The 19,576-nt window shown below is 39.8% G+C and overlaps 1 protein-coding gene across 1 annotated transcript; it reads right to left on the reverse strand.

Moving 5' to 3' along the window:
• Positions 1–1,272: 1,272 nt before the first annotated feature.
• On the reverse strand, positions 1,273–17,375 carry OTOP1 (otopetrin 1). Its single transcript, XM_075750752.1, has 6 exons — positions 17,090–17,375; positions 11,115–11,251; positions 8,578–8,636; positions 6,862–6,992; positions 1,960–2,912; positions 1,273–1,572 (listed from the first exon to the last, which is right to left on the reverse strand). The coding sequence occupies exons 1-6, from the start codon at positions 17,373–17,375 to the stop codon at positions 1,402–1,404; spliced, it is 1,737 nt and encodes a 578-aa protein (XP_075606867.1). The 3' UTR covers positions 1,273–1,401.
• Between the last annotated feature and the right edge of the window lie 2,201 nt (positions 17,376–19,576).

The raw sequence follows: 19,576 nt of genomic DNA on the forward strand, positions 1-19,576 counted from the left end.
TGCCATCTAGTGGTGCAAAGCCAAACATTTTGTTCGGAGGTGTGAGAGCAGACCAGACAGCTGAGATCTTCTGTCTCAGAAGCAGACCTTTCCCATGCAGAAATATGACTGCTTCCAGGCAGATGGTGGTGGCAACTGTGGTTAAAAGTATAACTGTCCTCTTAGGAGCTAGGGGCAGAAATTTCGCAGCCTCTGATCCACCAGGCTTAGGACTAGATCATTAGTGAGGCTTATCCAGTAATTGATCTGTTGTTCCCTTTTAGTATTCTGGTCATTGCTCCAGTCTTCCAATCTTACAGGTGCAGATTCTGAGAATATTCAGGCATCCAGCTTTTCACTGCTTTCTGTAAGAATTCAGGCAACTAAATATCCTAAGGATTTGAGATTATGTTCTAAGAGCTTGTAAACCACGCTTGTAAAACCCTCAGCCAAGGGCTCTCTGGATTTCTAGAGGCATCACCTATGCTTTACGGCATCCCTGTATGAACACATATTATTATCTTCCAACCAGGAGACTGACATACAAATAAATTAGCAGCTCATAGAAAAATTATACAGGGAATATATACCATTCTGGCAATGGAACGTATACACCTAAATATAAGCTATAAGACTAGTTTTCTCTCTTAAAATATTTCAAGGATGTGTGAATAAAGAATTAAGTAAAAGGATTAACTTTCCCAGTTATGTCTATAGTAAATACAAGACAAGAGGATGCATCAATAGAAATATATTTTATCAGAAGAAATTGCATAGAGCATGATACCTAACCATACATGTTATTTACCTGGATTTTTGCTATATACTTAAGAAAATAATAATTATATATTGATTTTTTTACCGGTATTCAGGAAGTTTAAAATAATTCCTACATCCCAATCTCACAGCTAATGTTTTCAGGTTTTACTATAAAAACATAGCTAGGAATTAAGAGTTGGAGTTTTCATAGTATCTCTGTGATTCAGTACCATCACTCAGTTTAGCTGTTCCTCAGATTTTCCCTCCTAAGTCATACAGTTGTTTTTTTTTAACTCCTTTCACAAACCACAATGAATGAAAACAAAGCAATACAAATTATATAGAGGACAAATTCCAGATGACTAAAACAAAGATTAATGAGATCTATTTAACTTTACTATGTAGTGTTAATCATATTAACACTAATATGATTCTGAAAAGTGTACCTATACAATAACATCACATATATCACGAAATATGTGGAAGAAAAAATAATTAAAAAAATTACATGCTATTAGCTATGGTCCCTTCTTTAAAAAAAAAAAAATCTTCTATTTATTGAGCAGCTCTTGCTATGCTCACTCATTCATTCATCCACCCATTCAAATGTTATTTATTTAATTAATTATTCAATCAATTGTTCACCGAGGGACCATATATGATCTATGTTTTACAATTGACCTCAAAGAGTGAGGCAGCTGAATGCATCCGATAGAAAATGGAAAAAGGCATCGCAAGGTTCACAACAATTATCCAGGGTTCAAAGCCAAAAACTATTTCTTCTAGTCCATTGTCATATTCCGGGCGGCACCCGAATGCCGGTGGTATCCAAAGCTGCAAGGAAAGAACGCAAGGCCAATATTAATCACCAGCGATACGAGTGACTAGCCCTTAATGACTGTGACCCCATCGAACTGCAGTTTGGTTTCAGAAATCTCTGAGAAACCCCTCCCTGTTGGTACTGGGGCACACTGATGGAAGAGGGTTTCAGCTTCTGCTGCTGCTACAGTTTTTGTACTGTGACTAAAACAAGTCTAGGCTCCCAGATTCCATGTTTAAATAAACTTTGTTCCCCAAAGGCACATTCACTTATTCTTCCAGAAGAAGTAAAATTTACTTGCTACAAACTATAGAACCATGTAATTTTAATATACTTATCTGGCTTGAAAGGTTGGGAAGCTTTTGGGTATTAACTTGTGAATTATGTTCAAAATGTCTTACCGAAAGATTGCATAGGAATAAAAATGCAGCGATGTTCTTCAGAATTCTCCTCTTGTTGTTAGTAACTGAGTTTCTACCGTAAAATGAGAAATCTGAGGCTGAATGCATGACCGAACTCTTATCCTGACTCGTTTCTTCTTTGGCATCACCACCACCACCACCATCATTTTCTCTCCCACAGACACTGCCCTTAAACAGGCAGGGTACCTCCCCATGGTCACGAGCGGCTCCGCCATTGTAAATCTCTTTGTACGAGGGGGTAAGTGATAAAGTGCTCCCCCGAGATATAGTCACTATTCGAAGAGTTTTAATATCGTCATTCACCTTTTCCTGCTCCCGGTGTATGGATTCAATGATAAAGAGGTTCTGAATATATTTCTCAATAATAACCAGGACAGAGTAGGGCAGGTTATACCACGTGTATTTGGGATGAGCTTGGGCACAGATAATGGCGAGGATCGAGCCCCAGGAGAGGAGCCAGGACCCTGCGGCTGTGCCCACCAGCAGCTCTGCATCAAGTTTTCGAGCAGGATTTTTTGAATTATCCAACGATCTATCTTCTAGTCTGTAGATTAGAAGGGCAACAATTCCAGCTGTACACATGAGAGCCAATACAAAGATAGCATGCAAGTAAAACATAGTAAGTGCTAACTCGCTTTTGATTTTTGAACTTCCAATCTGAATTAAATACACAACAACTATGGCTATTGTGCTAGTTAACACGATTAGTCCAAAAATCATTCCGACAGTTATGCCGTGGAATTTGAATGGAGTTTTGTGTTGCTGATGGTGTTCAACTTTGCGGCCAATGTTCTTCCACAGGACATAGAGCATCGTGGATGCTAGGATGTGGTACTCTATATTAAAGGGGTATAGGTAATATATTCCTTGAGAAAATATTGAACAGAGAGTTGTTGTTGTGCAATTGCATTGAGGTGCATGATCATCTAAAACTAAAGGAGAGGGAGAGATTAATGTGCATTATAAGGTTTTCTTGTTTAAAGTGAATAAATAAAACATAAATAAAATAATAGAACATAACAGGTAAGATTTCAGTCAAACAACACATCACGCCACCCAGTTAGCCACATAAGAAAATGTCGTCATTGAAATCATTAATCTAACAAAGCTTTTGCACATGCACTGAAGTATGATCTCTGACTTAACTACTCAGCCGCTGAGCAATAATCACATCATGAACGAATGCTGCACCAAAGTGCACCAAACTTCAACACAGTCTTGGTAAAAAAACTTTTTTATAACACAAAAATCCAGATCCCAAGGGCTTTCAGTCCTCAGCCCTTCAGCATAGAAGGCTTTTATAGAAACCCAGGGATCTGTAGATATCAGATCAAGAACAAGCTTACCAAGGAAAGGACTCAGTTCTGCTCTCATTTTTATTACTTATTTACACTAACATGGTTTCTAATACCAAAACTACTTTATTAAAAAGTTGTTTATGTCTAGGAAAGAGATGAAGTAAACTGCAGATATTTTCACTCAATGTCCCAGTATAGTTTTGCCCTGGTTTCACCTGGGATAGAGTTAATTTTCTTCCTAGTAGCTGGTACAGTGCTGTGTTTGGGATTTAGGATGAGAATAAAGTTGCTAACACACTGATGTTCAGTTGTTGCTAGGTAGTTGTAGTGCCTACACTAAATCAAGGACCTTTCAGCTTCCCATATTGCTCTGCCAGTGGAGAGGCTGGGGGTGCCCAAGAAGCTGGGAGAGCACAGCGAGGACAGCTGACCCAAACTGACCACAGGGATATTCCATACCATATGTCATCATACTCAGTATATAAACTAGGGAGAAAGCTGCCTGGGGGGCCGCTGCTCGGGGATAAACTGGGCATTGGTCAGTTGGTGGTGAGCAATTGTTTTTCATTTGCATCACTTGTCTTCCTTAGGTTTTATTTCTCTCTCTTTTTGTTATTTTCCTTTTCATTACAATTTGCTGATGTTGGTTTATTTTATTTTATTTTATTTTATTTTATTTTATTTTATTTTATTTTATTTTATTTTATTTTATTTTATTTTATTTTATTTTATTTTAATTAAACTGTTCTTATTTCAACCCACTAGTTTTCTTTTACTTTTCCAATTCTCTCCCCCATCTCACCGCGCGGGGGAGCGAGTGAGCGGCTGTGTGGGACTTAAACCACAAGAAGTTTTAAGGTTAAAAAAAAAATAATTAAAAATCAATTTTCTCCTTTTGAGAGGAACCTATGAAAACATTATCTCTCTACTGTGCAATTATCTGCATTTCAAACCCCTAAGGCATCTTAATGAACAACTGTTCGTATTTGTAAAATAAATATATTTAAAGTGTATTTATAACCTATGAAAGTAATTTTAGAAACCAGAAACTTTCACAGTGGCAGAAAAAAAATCCTTATTTTCACAATGTGTTTATTTATAAATACATAAATATACATGCTGAAGAGCACATTTTAGATGCGGATCTTAGTTTTCACCTGGAAGTTTTTCTTTTGTCTTCCATAATTTTAGAAGAGGAGAAAGTTGGTATTGTTTTACCTCAAGCACACACTGGTAAGAGATGAAAAAAAAATTGCTTTTGCGGTGGATTGTATGTTAATGCCAAACTTGTCTTGTGGATCACTACTTCACCCTCCCTTGTTTCAGATGCTGTTTCTGACCATTCATAATTGTGTAACAATTCTGGCAGCAGAATAATAGGAAATAATACAAGGAAACTGCTTCTATTTAACAAAGGGAAATATCAAGAAGAGCGACTAACTTGTGATTTGCCTGCTCTCTACTAATGCTCCATGATTACAAAATCTCTGAACTATCAATTCAGCTACCTAATTATTATTATTGGAAACTAGATAGTTTCCATAGATACATCAGCAGGTCGAGGGAGGTGATCCTGCCCCTCTACTCCGCTCTGGTGAGACCCCACCTGGAGTACTGCATCCAGCTCTGGGGGCCCCAGTACAAGACAGACATGGAGCTGTTGGAGCGAGTCCAGAGGAGGGCCACAACGCTGATCGGAGGGCTGGAGCACCTCTCCTGTGAGGACAGGCTGAGAGAGTTGGGGTTGTTCAGCCTGGAGAAAAGGCAGCTCTGGGGAGATCTAATTGCGGCTTAGCAGTATCTGAAGGGGCCTACAGGAAAGATGGTGAGGGACTGTTTATCAGGGAGTGTAGTGACAGGACAAGGGGTAATGGGTTTAAGCTGAAGGAGGGTCGATTTAGATTAGATGTTAGAAATAAATTTTTTACTGTTACAGTGGTGAGGTACTGGAAGAGGTTGCCCAGAGAAGCTGTGGATGCCCCATCCCTGGAAGTGTTCAAGGCCAGGTTAGATGGGGCTTTGGGCAACGTGGTCTAGTGGAGGGTGTCCCTGCCCTCAGCAGGGGGGTTGGAACTAGATGATCTTTAAGGTCCCTTCCAACCAAACCATTCTATGATTCTATGATTCTATGATCTAAAGGGTAACACTTGCAGATGTAAAATTGTGGGCATAATTTCAGACACAGTTACATTGAAAATACTGTTTTACAGATTTTAAAATTAAGTTTTCACTTATTCACAGATTCACACATTGGTAGGGGTTGGAAGGGACCTCTGGAGATCACCTAGTCCAGCCCCCCCACTAAAGCAGGATCACCTAGAGCACGTCACAGAGGATCACGTCCAGGTGAGTATTGAGTATCTCCAGAGAAGACTCCACGACCTCCCTGGGCAGCCTGTGCCAGTGCTCGGTCACCCTCACACTGAAGAAGTTTTTCCTCATGTTCAGATGGAACTTCCCGTGCTCCAGTTTGTGCCTGTTGCCCTTGTCCCGTCACTGGGCACCACTGAAAAGAGTCTGGCCCCTTCCTCTTGACACTCCCACTCTTTAGATATTTGTAAGTATTGATGAGATCCCCTCTCAGTCTTCTCTTCTCCAGGCTCTATGTGAACTTGGGCAGAAATTATTTAAAATGCCTAAATTTTTTTAATTTATACAGACTATGAGTAGGCAAAAAAGAAATTAGTTCAGTCTTTGACTTTGTAGATGCAAAATCAGGATGTTTTAGGATACGGACACTATCGAATTCACTGGGTGGGAAAACATACATTTTCCTCTTCAAAAGCTGTCTGTCTTTTCCCTTGTGAACACGAAATTTATCAGCTGTGCCAATAAATTTTCACAGGAAGAAAATTCTTTATAGCTGCTGAGAACTTTTGTTTTCTCTTTAAAGTCATGCACTCCTAATTTTCCTACGCTTCAGTGGTGTTTGAAAGCGGAAGGCATCCCCAGCAGTTATACTCAATGTTTGTTGACTATGACTTGCATCATCTTACCAATGGAGAAAATGGTTCGTTACAAAAAAAGAACCACCCAGAGCAAAATCCTTGTCTTGTAAAGCAGCACTAATGGATAACCCCTGTCCCTCTGAGCCATTCCACTGAATCCCATAGGACTACACGCCACGTGTAACCACTCTCCTGGGAAGGATCTGTGGGATTATGCACACTTGTTTTGCTATGAATAACTTATAAAATAGTAAACTCTGGTTTTAACACTGCTATGTTCAATTTACTTCTATGATTTACTAATAAAGAGGTTCCTCAGTGATGTTATTCCTCAAATAAAATGTTTTCTTAGATCTGCTTGTTTGGAACTTCTGGAATTTATTTTTCTTCTGGACCTCATCCAAAGGGGAGATGAGTAAACAGAAAACTACGGCCTGAATCACATCTATGATAATGATCATACAAGATTTTAGTTATGATCTGAACTGATTATGTATCAGCTCATTACCATTTGCCCGGGAATGACTATGCTGACATAGTCACGAATGACCCAGCTCCATCCTACAGTGACACAGTATTTTGTATGAGAACGTGTTAGAGCAGAAATTCCAAAATGTACCAACCCTTTCGCTTACCTATTGTTATGTTCCCAAAACCGAGCGTGATTAGTCTTTCCTTATGTTCATTCAGTTGATGTTTTGACTCTGTTAACACTCCATTTGTCCACAGGAGTAAATTTGTAAACACGGAATGGATAACCCCAAACCTACAAAATAAGGTAATTATTGAAGGAATCTGCACAGAGTATACCTCCATACATGTTAAATAAAATGAATTAGCTTTCTGTAGACATGCTATGTGGCACTATTTAGTTGTCAGCGCAGGGAAAATAAAATCATAACCAATCTCTCTAAAGATGTTCCTCAGTGGAGCACAATGAATGTTAGACTTCCAAAATTTTATAGAGTCACAATGGCTTAATGTATTAAACCATTAATGGCATGCTGTTGTTACTTGTTATGCTTCCTTATGTGATGATTGTTATTCTTTGGGCTGGACAAGCTTCATGTTAATGACAGTGATTGAACAGTCTGAACAGCATTAATTGTTTTGCAAGCTGTATTTCACAGCCTTCTGCGGTGCTCCTTAGTACTCACTGTGGCTGGTCTTTCTTTGCAGAGATACCACTGCCTTCTCTAACTTCTAGTCCATGCATTATTGTCTTCTGGAGAGAGCTGAAGCCAAGAGAGGGCTTTATCCCATTCAGACTACTGGTACAGTGAGGGTAGGTCTCCCAGTGTTTTTGAGACTCCTTTTTTTTGACAAGCCAGGCATTTTCCTCCTACACCTGAGGCTGGTAGTGTTCCTTCACGAAGAAACAGTTCTTTATTACTGCGCTGTTCCCACTGATAGACTTGCAGTTAGGGATTTTTATAATTTTACTTATGATTTCACCCGCTGACATTGGAAGCCTTATGCGATCACTCTCCTCATTGGCACGAGGCTTGAACACTTACCCAAGAGAGCAAAACAAAAGAAGAACCTTCTCCATAAATGACATTTCTGAGTAAATTTCTTTTACTTCCTACAGAAACAGGCCAGCTCATTGACAATTGGAGATGAGTATTTTAAAAGTAAGCACATTTGTTTATTTACGTTCTATGTCCAGATAGAGCAATCTACAATAATCCACCTTCTCACAAAACCAAAAATACATCGGAACTGGCTCTGCTGCCTCAAAGACTAGTCCTCAGTTCTATAAGAAATGTATGTATTCAGCTGTTCCGAGGACACATCAGTTACACTGCGAGAACCAAGTTCTGGTGTCAGAAATGTGCACAACCCTTACTGATTTGGGTATATGGGATACCACTGGGGAGGTTGTATTTCCCAGTGAATTTGCACATCTGCATCTAGTTCCAAAAGGTGCTTTCATAAAAATCAATACAAAATACCTCAGATACATTGCACTGACTGCAGCCTGCTGATGCAGATTCTCTTTCAGTAGCTAAATAAAGAAAACATACATGATGCTTCCTTCCTTGGAAAAAAAAGCAAGTGACACTGTGGTATCATACACTGCCCATTTCCCTCTCTCATGATGAAAATATACTTATTCTGTGACTATTGTATATTAGAAAATATAAGCACAGTGTAAATTAAAAAAAAAAACCCAACAATTCAGACTAACAAGTACCGTCTCATTTGGATGAATAGAGTTAAACAGAATTAAAAGGAGAACCAAAATATCTAATTTTTCAGTGTCTCTCACACAGGAAAACTGTAGGTATTAAGGCACTCTGCAGACCTACACCTATTAGCATTCCAGATGAGGATTTGATCCACTTTACCTTTCAAGCGTTTTGAAAGACTGGATAATATCCTTTGCATGACACCAAAGAAAGTAGACCTAAATGAAAGGAATACAGAGAGATGTCATTACACTAGCGAGCATGGATGACACTCAAAAAGGAAAGTGCATCTGTAGACCGAAACACTGATGATTAAATCCTCCGATGATTTAAACTGAGGTAGCTCCATCTCCACACATGTGAAATAACTTATGATTTCCTCTGATGTTCACCCAGTACCTCTCTGGCATGAAGAACATGAGATTTCTTATATGCAAAGTCAGTGGCTTAACAGTGGGAAGTCTCAGTATGATTCACCAAAACATATCTTGCGTCTGTATCTGGAAAGGCTTTTATTTCAAAGGAAATAAAGCTACCAGCTGTGGACAGCAGTACAATTGCTGCAGGCCGTGGTGATGCTAAGTTTGAATAATTTATTAAATACATGAAATTCTATGGAGGGAGAGAGATAAATGAAAGGATGCCAGTCTTGATAATAAAACAGACACCCAGAAAGCAAGAGAAAAGGTTGTAGGTTGTGCTATCAGTCTGAGAGACAACCGCATTAAGAACAGGCAGTTGCACTCCAAGATAGTGAAGAAAGCTCAGCTGGAGAATGAGAGAGAGAGATAACAGTACTGCGCTAGCAAGTAAAGGGAAAAGCAGCATAAAAAGTGGGAATGTCTGTTTATGGGAGGATAACGGAGACCTCAGGACAAAGATTATTGCTGATACAAACCCAGTTCCAAGTGCTGACAAGTGCAAGGAGAACAATACCAATACTCCTCAGGGATGTTAGGGTGAAACTGGGAGTCCTGTTTACTCAGAATAGCTCCTAGGATACTGGACTTGACAGGAGAGAAATGGTCCCAAAGGTTTCTCTTAGAAACCTGCCTGGTTTGGTGTTCAGAAGTGGTCTGAAAAGTGCAAAGAACTTTAGGTTCTTCTTCAGCAATTACAGTAACTGAAAGTCCATTTTACCACTGTGCCCATTAATGTAGGCACCCTACACCACAGCTCGTGTTCTCAGACACATTCAGTATCTGATTTTTGAAAAAGCCAGGAAAAAGCAGTTCTCCGTGGGCTGCCTACACCACCCAGCAATAACATGTTCATTCATCCCTCTAATGAAGCATTTATCAAAAGGAGGTGTGACCACTGTAAAACCCCAGATGCAGATACTACATCATGGAGGTTTCAACTGAAATCAAACAAATTGAAATTAGCACCTTAGTCTCATCTAATGCCTTGTTCAATTTCCCATTCTGAGAAATATGCAGTAAAATTTAGCAGCAGATGTAAAAGCATTCTTCAAAATATAAAAAAAAAAAAAAGTTTTTAAGATCTGTTCAGACATTAGAGTCAAGAAAGCGGGGGGGAAATAGGAAGAGAAAAGTCAGTAAGGTAAAGAAATAGCATAAAATCCAATTTTTGCTCACAGACTACTCATTGCCTCAAAGAGACTTTGCCCGCGAAAGAATGTGATGCACAGCCTGTCTTGGAAGGGCAGGTATGTGTTAGTTCATTGCTTGCACAGGTGCAATATGTACATATTTATTAATTTAATGGCACATATCAGGATGCCTCATTAGTAAAATACAACAGAATCTGACACACGTTCTGTAGAAAACAAATCCTTAGGTTTTTAGATGACACATAATTAGGAATGCTGTCTGCTGTAATTTCCTCCTGTGTTTCAAGGACATGACAAGATTTGTCTTAGGTAAGAGGTACCTGGTAAATTACTTTTTAACTTTTTCTTTGATTGCTCAGCCTAACATTCTAGATGTCATTATTTTAAGCTAAGTAGATGATAAATTCACAACAATGGGTGATGTAAAATTTAAATTAGAATTCTTCTTCCCTTTGTTCAGCGTTATACACCATTTCTTCCACGGTAGCTGGAAATCTTGTCAGCTCAGGGTCACTGGATGCAATGAAGAATGCTACATGCAGATCGGGGGGGGAAAAGGCTTAATTCCTTTGGTTTGTTTTTCAGAGGCAAAGCAAAGAAGTTTTGAGACACAAAGAGAATGTGAAATTACAAGAATGTGAAATTACAAGAATTATTACAAGAATTATTACAAGAATGTGAAATTAAGATTACTTCAACCAAACCAGAATTTCACCCTCAGAGAAAAAGATAGAAGAGGTCAGAGTTACTGCTTAAATTTCAATGCTTTTTCTGTTACAGAAAGCAGAAAAATGCAGGTTGTTCCAATGCTCATTTACATGCAACTACAACTGCTAGGAAATTCTTTCTTTTCTTTCTGAATGAGCTAATCATGTTAGAAAGTGCATTAAATGACCTGGCTATAACTGAGTATCTTAGCTGAGGGGCTTTTTCTTTCCTCCTTTCCTACAAATCTGCTGACAGGGGCTCAGAGGAATTCATGTGATAAACAATCAGCTATGGAATATCACCATGTAATATAGATCCAAAGCCTCACAATAGTGTAAAATTCACTGATGATGATAAGATAAAAGGTATTTTTGGTAAGAAATACTGATATAAAAGTACAACCAGTGACTTTTACCTGTAAGATGGTGTGCATGGCATGTGTAACAGGAAAAATGCCTTCAGTTGGTGATAAACAGTTTGAAAAATCAATATAATATCCAATTTTAAAAGAGTCCAGAATTAAAGTAATCACTGCAAATAATGTAATCCCACCTACAAATGAAAAAGACATTAGAAAATGTCAATGTACAGTTATAGTGTCTGGAGACAAGCTGTATCGATATGCTAAAATCTGTTTAGGGAAATAAAAGTTGATCGACGTTCATGAAGATAATTGACTCAATGAAGTAAGTCCCTCTAATTTGTGAAAGCCTCTGCCCAATATATTATAAAGGAACATCACCATACATGCCTTGCACGGTCGGTGCAGAGGAGCCAGGCCAGCAATGGCCAGGTCGTGGAGACACTCGGCACCTTGCAGATGGCTCCCAGCTCCTTGCAAGGTAAGCCTCTCAAGTAACGGTAGCACTGAAGCAGCCATACAGTGCATGAATTAATGCTCTATACAGCCACACAGCAAACTATACAATTCCAGGGAGATGAACAATCATGTTACAGTCTCCTGGCCCAAGAGCTCGACAGTGGGAAGTAACACAATCACTTGGTATGCCTTCCCCATGGTTCAGGAGGTTACGCTTTAACTCAAGAGACCAAAACTACAATGAGCTGTATGGTTTGTTCTCCTAGAAAGGAATCAAAGATTTCATTTCAGTATCTATTATTTTCACACACACACAAAACTCTAACATGTTTCTCTAACGATGTATTTCATATCCTGAAGAATTTTGAAAATACATGTTTTCCCTTGTTTAATATGTTGGTTTTTTTCTTTCAGCAGTGTAAATGTTTGTTACAAACTTATTCTGGAAAGCTATATGGTAACACAACGTATGTTATTAATTATTGGGTTTGTACCTGTATGACAAAACACAACTGGCAATAAAATTACTGAACCAAACTCTAAAGTCTCCATTTGCTTGGGGTTTTTTTCTCCCTAAGGTTTTATTCAAACAAGCTCCCACTGGATTTAATTTGGGCTTATTTGAATTAAGACTAGATAAAAATCTATCCATGGACCTTAACTGGACCTTAAGATGTAGATTGGCATCAGTATCTTAATCTTTTTTTGTAATTCCTCACATAGTAAATAACATCACTAGTGCTGACTTTGATGAATATTTATCTTTTATAAGAGAACACAACCTAATTTCCTTATAAGCACCACCTGTTCCACTTGTGTTAATAAAATGTAACACTACTTTAACGATTTAATTAACAATACATTTATTATTAAAGTTGCATTGATAAAAAATAAGTATTAATGATAAAAATACAATGTATTTTTGTTTATTATTTCATCCATCCTTTAAAATTAAACAAAAATGGACTTCAGATTTATTTTTTTTTAACCATAAGGGTATGAATTCCAGTAGGATTTTATGTTTCTGTTCTACAATATCTCTATGATAAAAACAATGTCAGATTACTAATGGAGTGTAATTTCTTCCAAGAGTTAGAAACTTTTGCTTCCGTATTTCAAAATCTAAACCCTCAGCTCTGCATTTCATACATGTGTATAACCCCTTACACTTTTTTTATTTATGCTTCTTATGTCAGCTCATTTGTATTATTTCTAACACATGTAACAAGACTGGAGCCCACATTTAAACAGATGTGCCATTTTCATTATGTATAAAAGTAAATGGCATCGCAAAATGCAAAATTCTAGGCTACTCTTGAGATCAAATTATATGTTTCCTTCCTTATTTAAAGAATTTAAATTATTCTAAAATAAATTAGAATTGTTAATTCTTCTGAAATAACTTTCCTTAAGGTAATTGGACCTGCTCCGTGCAAGGTGTTGGACTAGATGACCTCCAGAGGTCCCTTCCTACCTAAATTATTCTATAATTGATTCTGTGATTCATGGTTTATTTAGAAAGTATGCAGGAAACTCGGCCTGTTCCACTCTTTGTCTGAAGGATGTCGATCTTAGGGACTTAACATGTATTATAATTGTTTCAGTTGGAAGGAAAATGCTACCTTTTGAAGCAAAAAGATTATAAAAATCTTCCACAACTACTCTACATATACATAGACATTACATAGTCTGCATATGTTGACTTTACAGAGTATTTTCAAAAGGCATTTCATTCCGCAGTTGTAACACCAGTAAGGTAATTTCCCAATAAATTCATGGTGAAGGATCAAGCCCTGAGGAACTGCTTTAGTGAAGTGGTAATGTCAGAGCAAAATGGATGGAAAATGCATTTTATAATGTAAAAGTTCTGCATCCTTGCTTCCATCACTCATGAGAGTGGCTCAGCAGAATAGGATCTCAAGGGACTTGTTAACTAGAAGAAATGGGAAGAGGGAAGGCAAAGCAAGGCAAGGGCCTCAGGTTTAAATTCACAAAAATGAAAAGCAAGCACATCTTAGATTAGTGATCTGTCTCCTGCACCATACGTGCATCTTGTCTTTACAGGGATGACCTGTACTGTAGTTCCACTCTGTCTTGCTTCCATTTCACAAGGTCAGTATTTCAGTTGTATAGTTTTATAGTTTTACATCAATGTCCAGCAGACCATTGGGGGGGGGAATTAACATTAAAAAAAAAAAAAAAGCAAAACTCAAAACAACCCCACCCAAAAAACCCATGAAGTTTCTTTCACATTGAGTATTTTGGTTTATGCCTTAGTATCTCTCTTCACATTTCCTTTACCTTCATCAGAGATTAGGTGGTCTTCAATCTGTTCCCACTGAAATCAATAGCTTTGCCATTGTCCTCCAGGGATTAGAAGACTTTATATGACTCATTTCTTTTAATGTTCAATTATTGCATTTATTCAAATGATATCTAGATATTTCTGTCAATCACTGAGGTGACCACACTGTAAGCATACAGAAAGTGTCCAACATGCATATTCAAGAGACTTCAAAAAAGAATGATTGTACTAATTCGCTTAGGCAAAAATCAAAGCACAACTATAATGACCATACATATGGTATGCTAATGGTTTCCATGTTAACTTTTCCTGATGACAACTTCAGTGTTATGTACTAATACTAAATACTAGATATAATACTAAATATCCATCAGTAATTATGAAGAAGGAAGATAATTCCACTGTTACGCAATTTCTATTTGAAAGTTAAAGAAACATGAAATTATTGCAATTGAGCACTGCATTATTAACAAAAATGGGATTTTTTTTCAAATGTTCATTGAAACCTGTATATCTTAGGGGGTTGAGAATAGGATTTTCAGTATTGCTAGGTGCTGGCTTAATTATTTCTATTAACCATCAAGAAGAAAAAAAACCATAACGATACAGTTGCGAAAATGCTACTCTAAACTTAAAATATTGTTCAAATAATAGACAATTTAATGCAAGTAGTAAAAAGATACAAGTTGAAGTCTGGCAAGAGCTTTGTAAGTTGACTAGCTGTCAATTCTTTAAACAGAAGCTGTGCTGCTGGAGAACGTGCTAAAATAAAGCCATTCGTGAAGCCAATTGATTTTCATTTTGAGTTCTCTGACTCACTTGGCTGAACTTCCAAGTAATGGTCAGAGAGCTTTTGCTACCAGGAGAGTGTCCTCAGGGGAATAACAGTTGGGATAAGTCAAGGAAAGGACTTCCCAAGCTTCCCTGTGATTCTTTGGGTCAGGATCACTGCACCTTACTAAAGACAAAGCTCTCCCTGAAATTTTTCCCACATTCAGACTAGGAGGGGTTCTTGGTCTACCACAAAAGTGAGAAGACAACTGTGCCCTAGGGTTCACACAGTTGATATTTTGGTGTGAAAAGGCTCAAGGAAACCTTCCTGTGAGCAATTCTTGTAAACTGACCATCCATCCTTCTAGTATTGCTAACCATGTACAAGGACTCAGGGCAGGTTTTTAAGTCATTCTTTTTCAACATTTGTCATAGCAAAATGCTCTAAGTAAACAGCTACCACCACTTTTACTAAAATTATATTCACAGTTTGAAGGGAATCATGAAAATATACTCATTTTATACTGCTTAATCCAAGGACATTTGCTCTCACAATGAGAGCAAGGAGATATTCTTCAAAAGCAGCTGATAGAGCTAGTAAAAAAATTGCAGAGAGCTTTCTGAGGAAAGACTTGATGAAAATTTGTCCTCCCTCCCCTCCTCCTTTTTGGACTTTTAGTCTTTCAGATAAAAGATTTCTATGACAAAACCATTGATGCAGAGGAGGGCAAGGGGGATCTTGGCAGAGGAATTGCCATCTGAGTTTTTCCTTAGCTCAAATAAGTTTTCTTTTACCAACAGAATATAAAGGAGTTGTACAGGCTTGTTGTAACTACAAGAAACTCCTAAGAATAGGAAAGTGTAGGTCTTTCCCTAAGGGCGAATTTGTTGAATTGCAGCCTAGACATCCAAGAGAAGCCGTGGAAGCCGCACCACTTGAGAAGCAAGTACAAAGAGCCATCCTGTACTGGTAAAAGAAATGGATAAGGTAACCCAGTAGTTCGTTCCAGTATCTTATTTCCAAGTTTCTGTGACTCCTTATATCCTGTAGGACAAACGAAATACTGTGAACACTGTGCCAAAAGAAAAAGGGCAGGGGGTCCTGCTGTACTTACCCATGTTAAGCAGTACTTATTCCATATTTAGGAGGGGAAAGCTACTCTCGGAGTAACAAAAGCATAGCTTGGTCCAAAATAGGATCAAATTAAGCCTTCCATTAATGAATTTCAGGAGGTTGTAAGCCACATAAGCTAATAACTGAAAAATGCCCGAGACCTGAATATTGGTTTGGAAAACAGTAAATAATCAACAATTCAAGAGTTGGTACATGAACTCCATACACTTCAGGAAAGAGTCTACAGACCACAGCTGTAAGATATTAGACATTAATAAAAAAGATTTTCCCTGAGCAATTCATACAGCACAATTGTTAACAGTTGCAAAGAAAATAAAAGACACACAAACACTGAGGTTGAGAACAAACTACACATCCACTTTTTGAAAAGTAAAGCTTTCTTTTCAGAATAATCATGGTTTAGATGTTCTTGGGATTTTCATTTAGGCATTTCATTAGCTGCTGTGATAAATAACTGTTGTCTCATTGCTAGGAGGTAGGAAATATTTTATGGAAAAGCTGTCTCATAGCACTGCATTTAACAGACTCACTTTCCAACCTGTGATTTACAGTGCCGAGACTGGAAAAAAGATCAGTAAAACTGGGCTTGCCTATTACTCTACATAGTGCTGATGTGGGTTGTTTCTTTTTCTTGGGACCCAGAAACACAGCATTCCTGTCCCTCTGACTCTGTGACGTGCTCCCCCAACCACCCCCCCTCCATAAACCTTTATATCCTTACTCCAATACACACCCGACTTGGCAGATAAGGGCCATCACATCCCACCACTACCCTTGCAAACTTGTGTATTTTTCCTACAAGCTAATGCCAGCTCTAGCTTCCTTGCTTAGATGTTTTATGTACAAATCTACAAACCAATCTGGCCAGGGATTTTGTCATCTTCTGTCTAACTCCAGATGTTTCTAAGGCATCATATATAAATGGGTATAGAGAGCACTTGAGGACCTTTCTGACTGGTACCAGCCTAAAGCAAGTTGCATTATATTGTCTGGAAAAGGTCATAATTCCTCCAAGACATTTGCATGACACCAACAAAATCGCCTTCTCCATTAGCTATATGTTATTTTTCAAGTGTCACCAAACTAGCCTGGTAAGGGAAAAAAGGCACCGGAGCTTTCAGCACTGTAAATGGCAGGTTGGAAAGTGAGGACATTTAGCAAACAGCTTTCCCATACAATCTCCTAGTATGTTCAGCTTATGCATATATTGACTTTAGAGCGCACTGCATGCGCGTTAATCCTGAATACCAGATGCCTCCTGGTAGGGATGGAGAGGGTAACAAAGCGGTAGCAGAAACAGGCGATGGCACGGACATCCCGTGCGCGGTACCACCCTGTGTGCCACCGGCCAGTACTTACACTTCAGCCAGCGGGCCCCGGCGTGCGTGTCCTTGTCCCGGATCAGCCTCCTCTGCGTGCAGCTCCTGCAGAGGTACCACAGCATCCACAGCAGCTGGATGAGCATCAGCGTGATGAGATAGGAGAGCAGGTGGCTCTTGCTGATGCCCACGGCATGCACAGCCCAGGCGAAGGTGAGCAGCAGCCCGGCCAGGAAGAGGTTGATGCCGTACTGGCTGCTGAGGATCTCGGCGTTTTTCTGCGGGTAGCTGCCGCCCACGGCGGGGGAACCGGCGGCTTTCTCCATCTCCCCCGCCGCCGGCCAGGTGCTGCAAGCAGGCGGCCCCGCTGCCCCCGGGGAGCCCCGAGGCCGTCGGCTGGCCCGTCCCCCCATCGGCGGCCGGGGGCGGAGCGGGGCCGCCGGTCCTCGCCGTGCCTGCCCGCAGCCGCTGCCCGCCGGGCGGGGGCCTCCGGGGGGTCCCGGGCTGCGGAGGGGTGGGAGCCCCGGGCTCCCCAAGGGGAAGGTAGGCTGCCTCGGGGCGGGGGGAAGGCTGCTGAGGTTTGGCGGGGCAGGGGGGGGTCTTGCCTTAGACTCAGCCAAGAGCTGGGGTGGAGATTAGGGGTAGGGGAGAAAGGAATCGGCGGAAGATCAGCCGGCGGGTGGTCACGTCTCTTTGCGGAGGGCTCCCTGCCCGGCTGGGAGCCGCGGCCGCCCGTCTGTGCTGCCAGAGGCGTGTGCGGCCTTACGCGTTCCCTAGACAGGGAGTCGGGGAAGAGAGGGAGCGGTGAACGGAACACCCCTGGCCGTTAACGGCTGGCTGGACAGCCGAGGGACAGCCAGCGTGCGGGGGCTGCTCGGAGGCAGCGGCGACGGGCCGCTGGAGCCTGCCCGGGAGCCAGCAGCTGGGGACGCAGCTCCTTCGCACCGCTGCGGGGTTGGGATCACCCGCCGTGGTTCCATGCTCCAGGCCCCACGTCCACCTTCTTTTTTGGCAACTGGCACTTCCTCTGGTAGTAAATAACCCCTCTTCTTTCAAAGGCTGCACTTTACATTTTTAGTAAGGCCCATTCTGACAGCAGTATTGGAGTGAATTGCTAGCTGGAGTAGTAACTCCTGAGCTCAAAGTAGCAAAGGCTTCTGCAGGATTTAGTCCACTTATTAATTTTAGCAATTTTTATACATAAAATAAAATTTTTATTTTTAATATATAAAAGTATTGACCTTTTTTATTTAAACTGCTTAGTTGTAACAGTGACCTATGGTGATGAAATATTAATGTGTTCAAACATCAAGTTTTGGAGCACCAGTTGGTTGCCTATAGGGGCTGAGAGGAATTTAGTGTAAAACACTACATATTTTAAATGGTATTTTGTTTGCGTAAAATACAAATTCTCTTAATTCTAGGTATTCAGGTACCTAGCCATAGCTCGGAGGCCAATTACCAAGATAGACTGGTCCTTGTTCTGGCCAGGCAGGTCTTACATTTTTACCCTCTATCTGTTGGTGGCATATTGAATATCCAAAGCATTGTTTTTTACAGCGAGTGACCTATGTCTCACATGAAATTAAGTCACTAATTCAATTGCATTAAAAAAACAAAATGGGAGAAATTAAAAGATGACATCTATTTTACTCTGCTTCCACTGGCAAAACTTACAGCGATTTTAAGCTTTCTCACTTCAGAAGCCAGAAATGAGCAAAGAGGGGTTTTTCTTTATGCACTGAAGGACATTTCTGAACTTACATGTAAGTTTCTGCAGTTCACATTCCTCTTAAAGAACAGGGAAGGAGACCAAAGCAGCAGAAGGGGGGAATGAGTGAATTCTGTACAATCCTCTCTTTAGGTAAGCATAAGGAAGTAGTAGCTCATGTCCTTTATTAATTTCGTCCTCTTCTCAAGAAACAGATATTTGAAGCCACCTACAAATTTTCCTTTTGAAAAGTGCAGTTAACTGAAAGCTAGCCCTATGTTCCTGTCCAGTCCATAACAGCTTCAACCACCTCTGGCTCAGAGCTACATCCATCGCTATCTGAAGCCTATGGAAATGCCAAGTCCTACTGTTACCTTATGTAACATAACCCTTAAAGAATAACTAAGGAAGATGCTTTCATTTTACAGAGTTTCTATGGGTAACTGTGATAAATGATCTTCACTGTCTGGACTACTTTATTTAAAGATTATTACAGAGGATCCCTTGTCACCTGTGAAGAAAAGCTGGTACACATTCTCCTGATGTGAAATTACTGTAAATGGATACAGAAAATACCTCTGGTGGTCTGTTGCCAGCTAATATATTCAAGCTTTGGTAGAGGTAGGGATTTTGACCGTCTGATAATTGTTTCCAGTTGTTTTCAGAAAACTATTAAGATACCTCTTTCTAATCTCTTGCCCTAAGTTCTTTATTTGGTGGCAGGCAAGTAACAAAACCAAGGAGTTCACAGAACTGGAAGTGGCAGCAGCATTTTGTCAGGTTGCTAATTACAGCAAACGTTGTTTTAAATCCTTA

The sequence above is a fragment of the Balearica regulorum genome, chromosome 4 (genome assembly GCF_011004875.1).
Source record: "Balearica regulorum gibbericeps isolate bBalReg1 chromosome 4, bBalReg1.pri, whole genome shotgun sequence".
NCBI lineage: Eukaryota > Metazoa > Chordata > Aves > Gruiformes > Gruidae > Balearica > Balearica regulorum.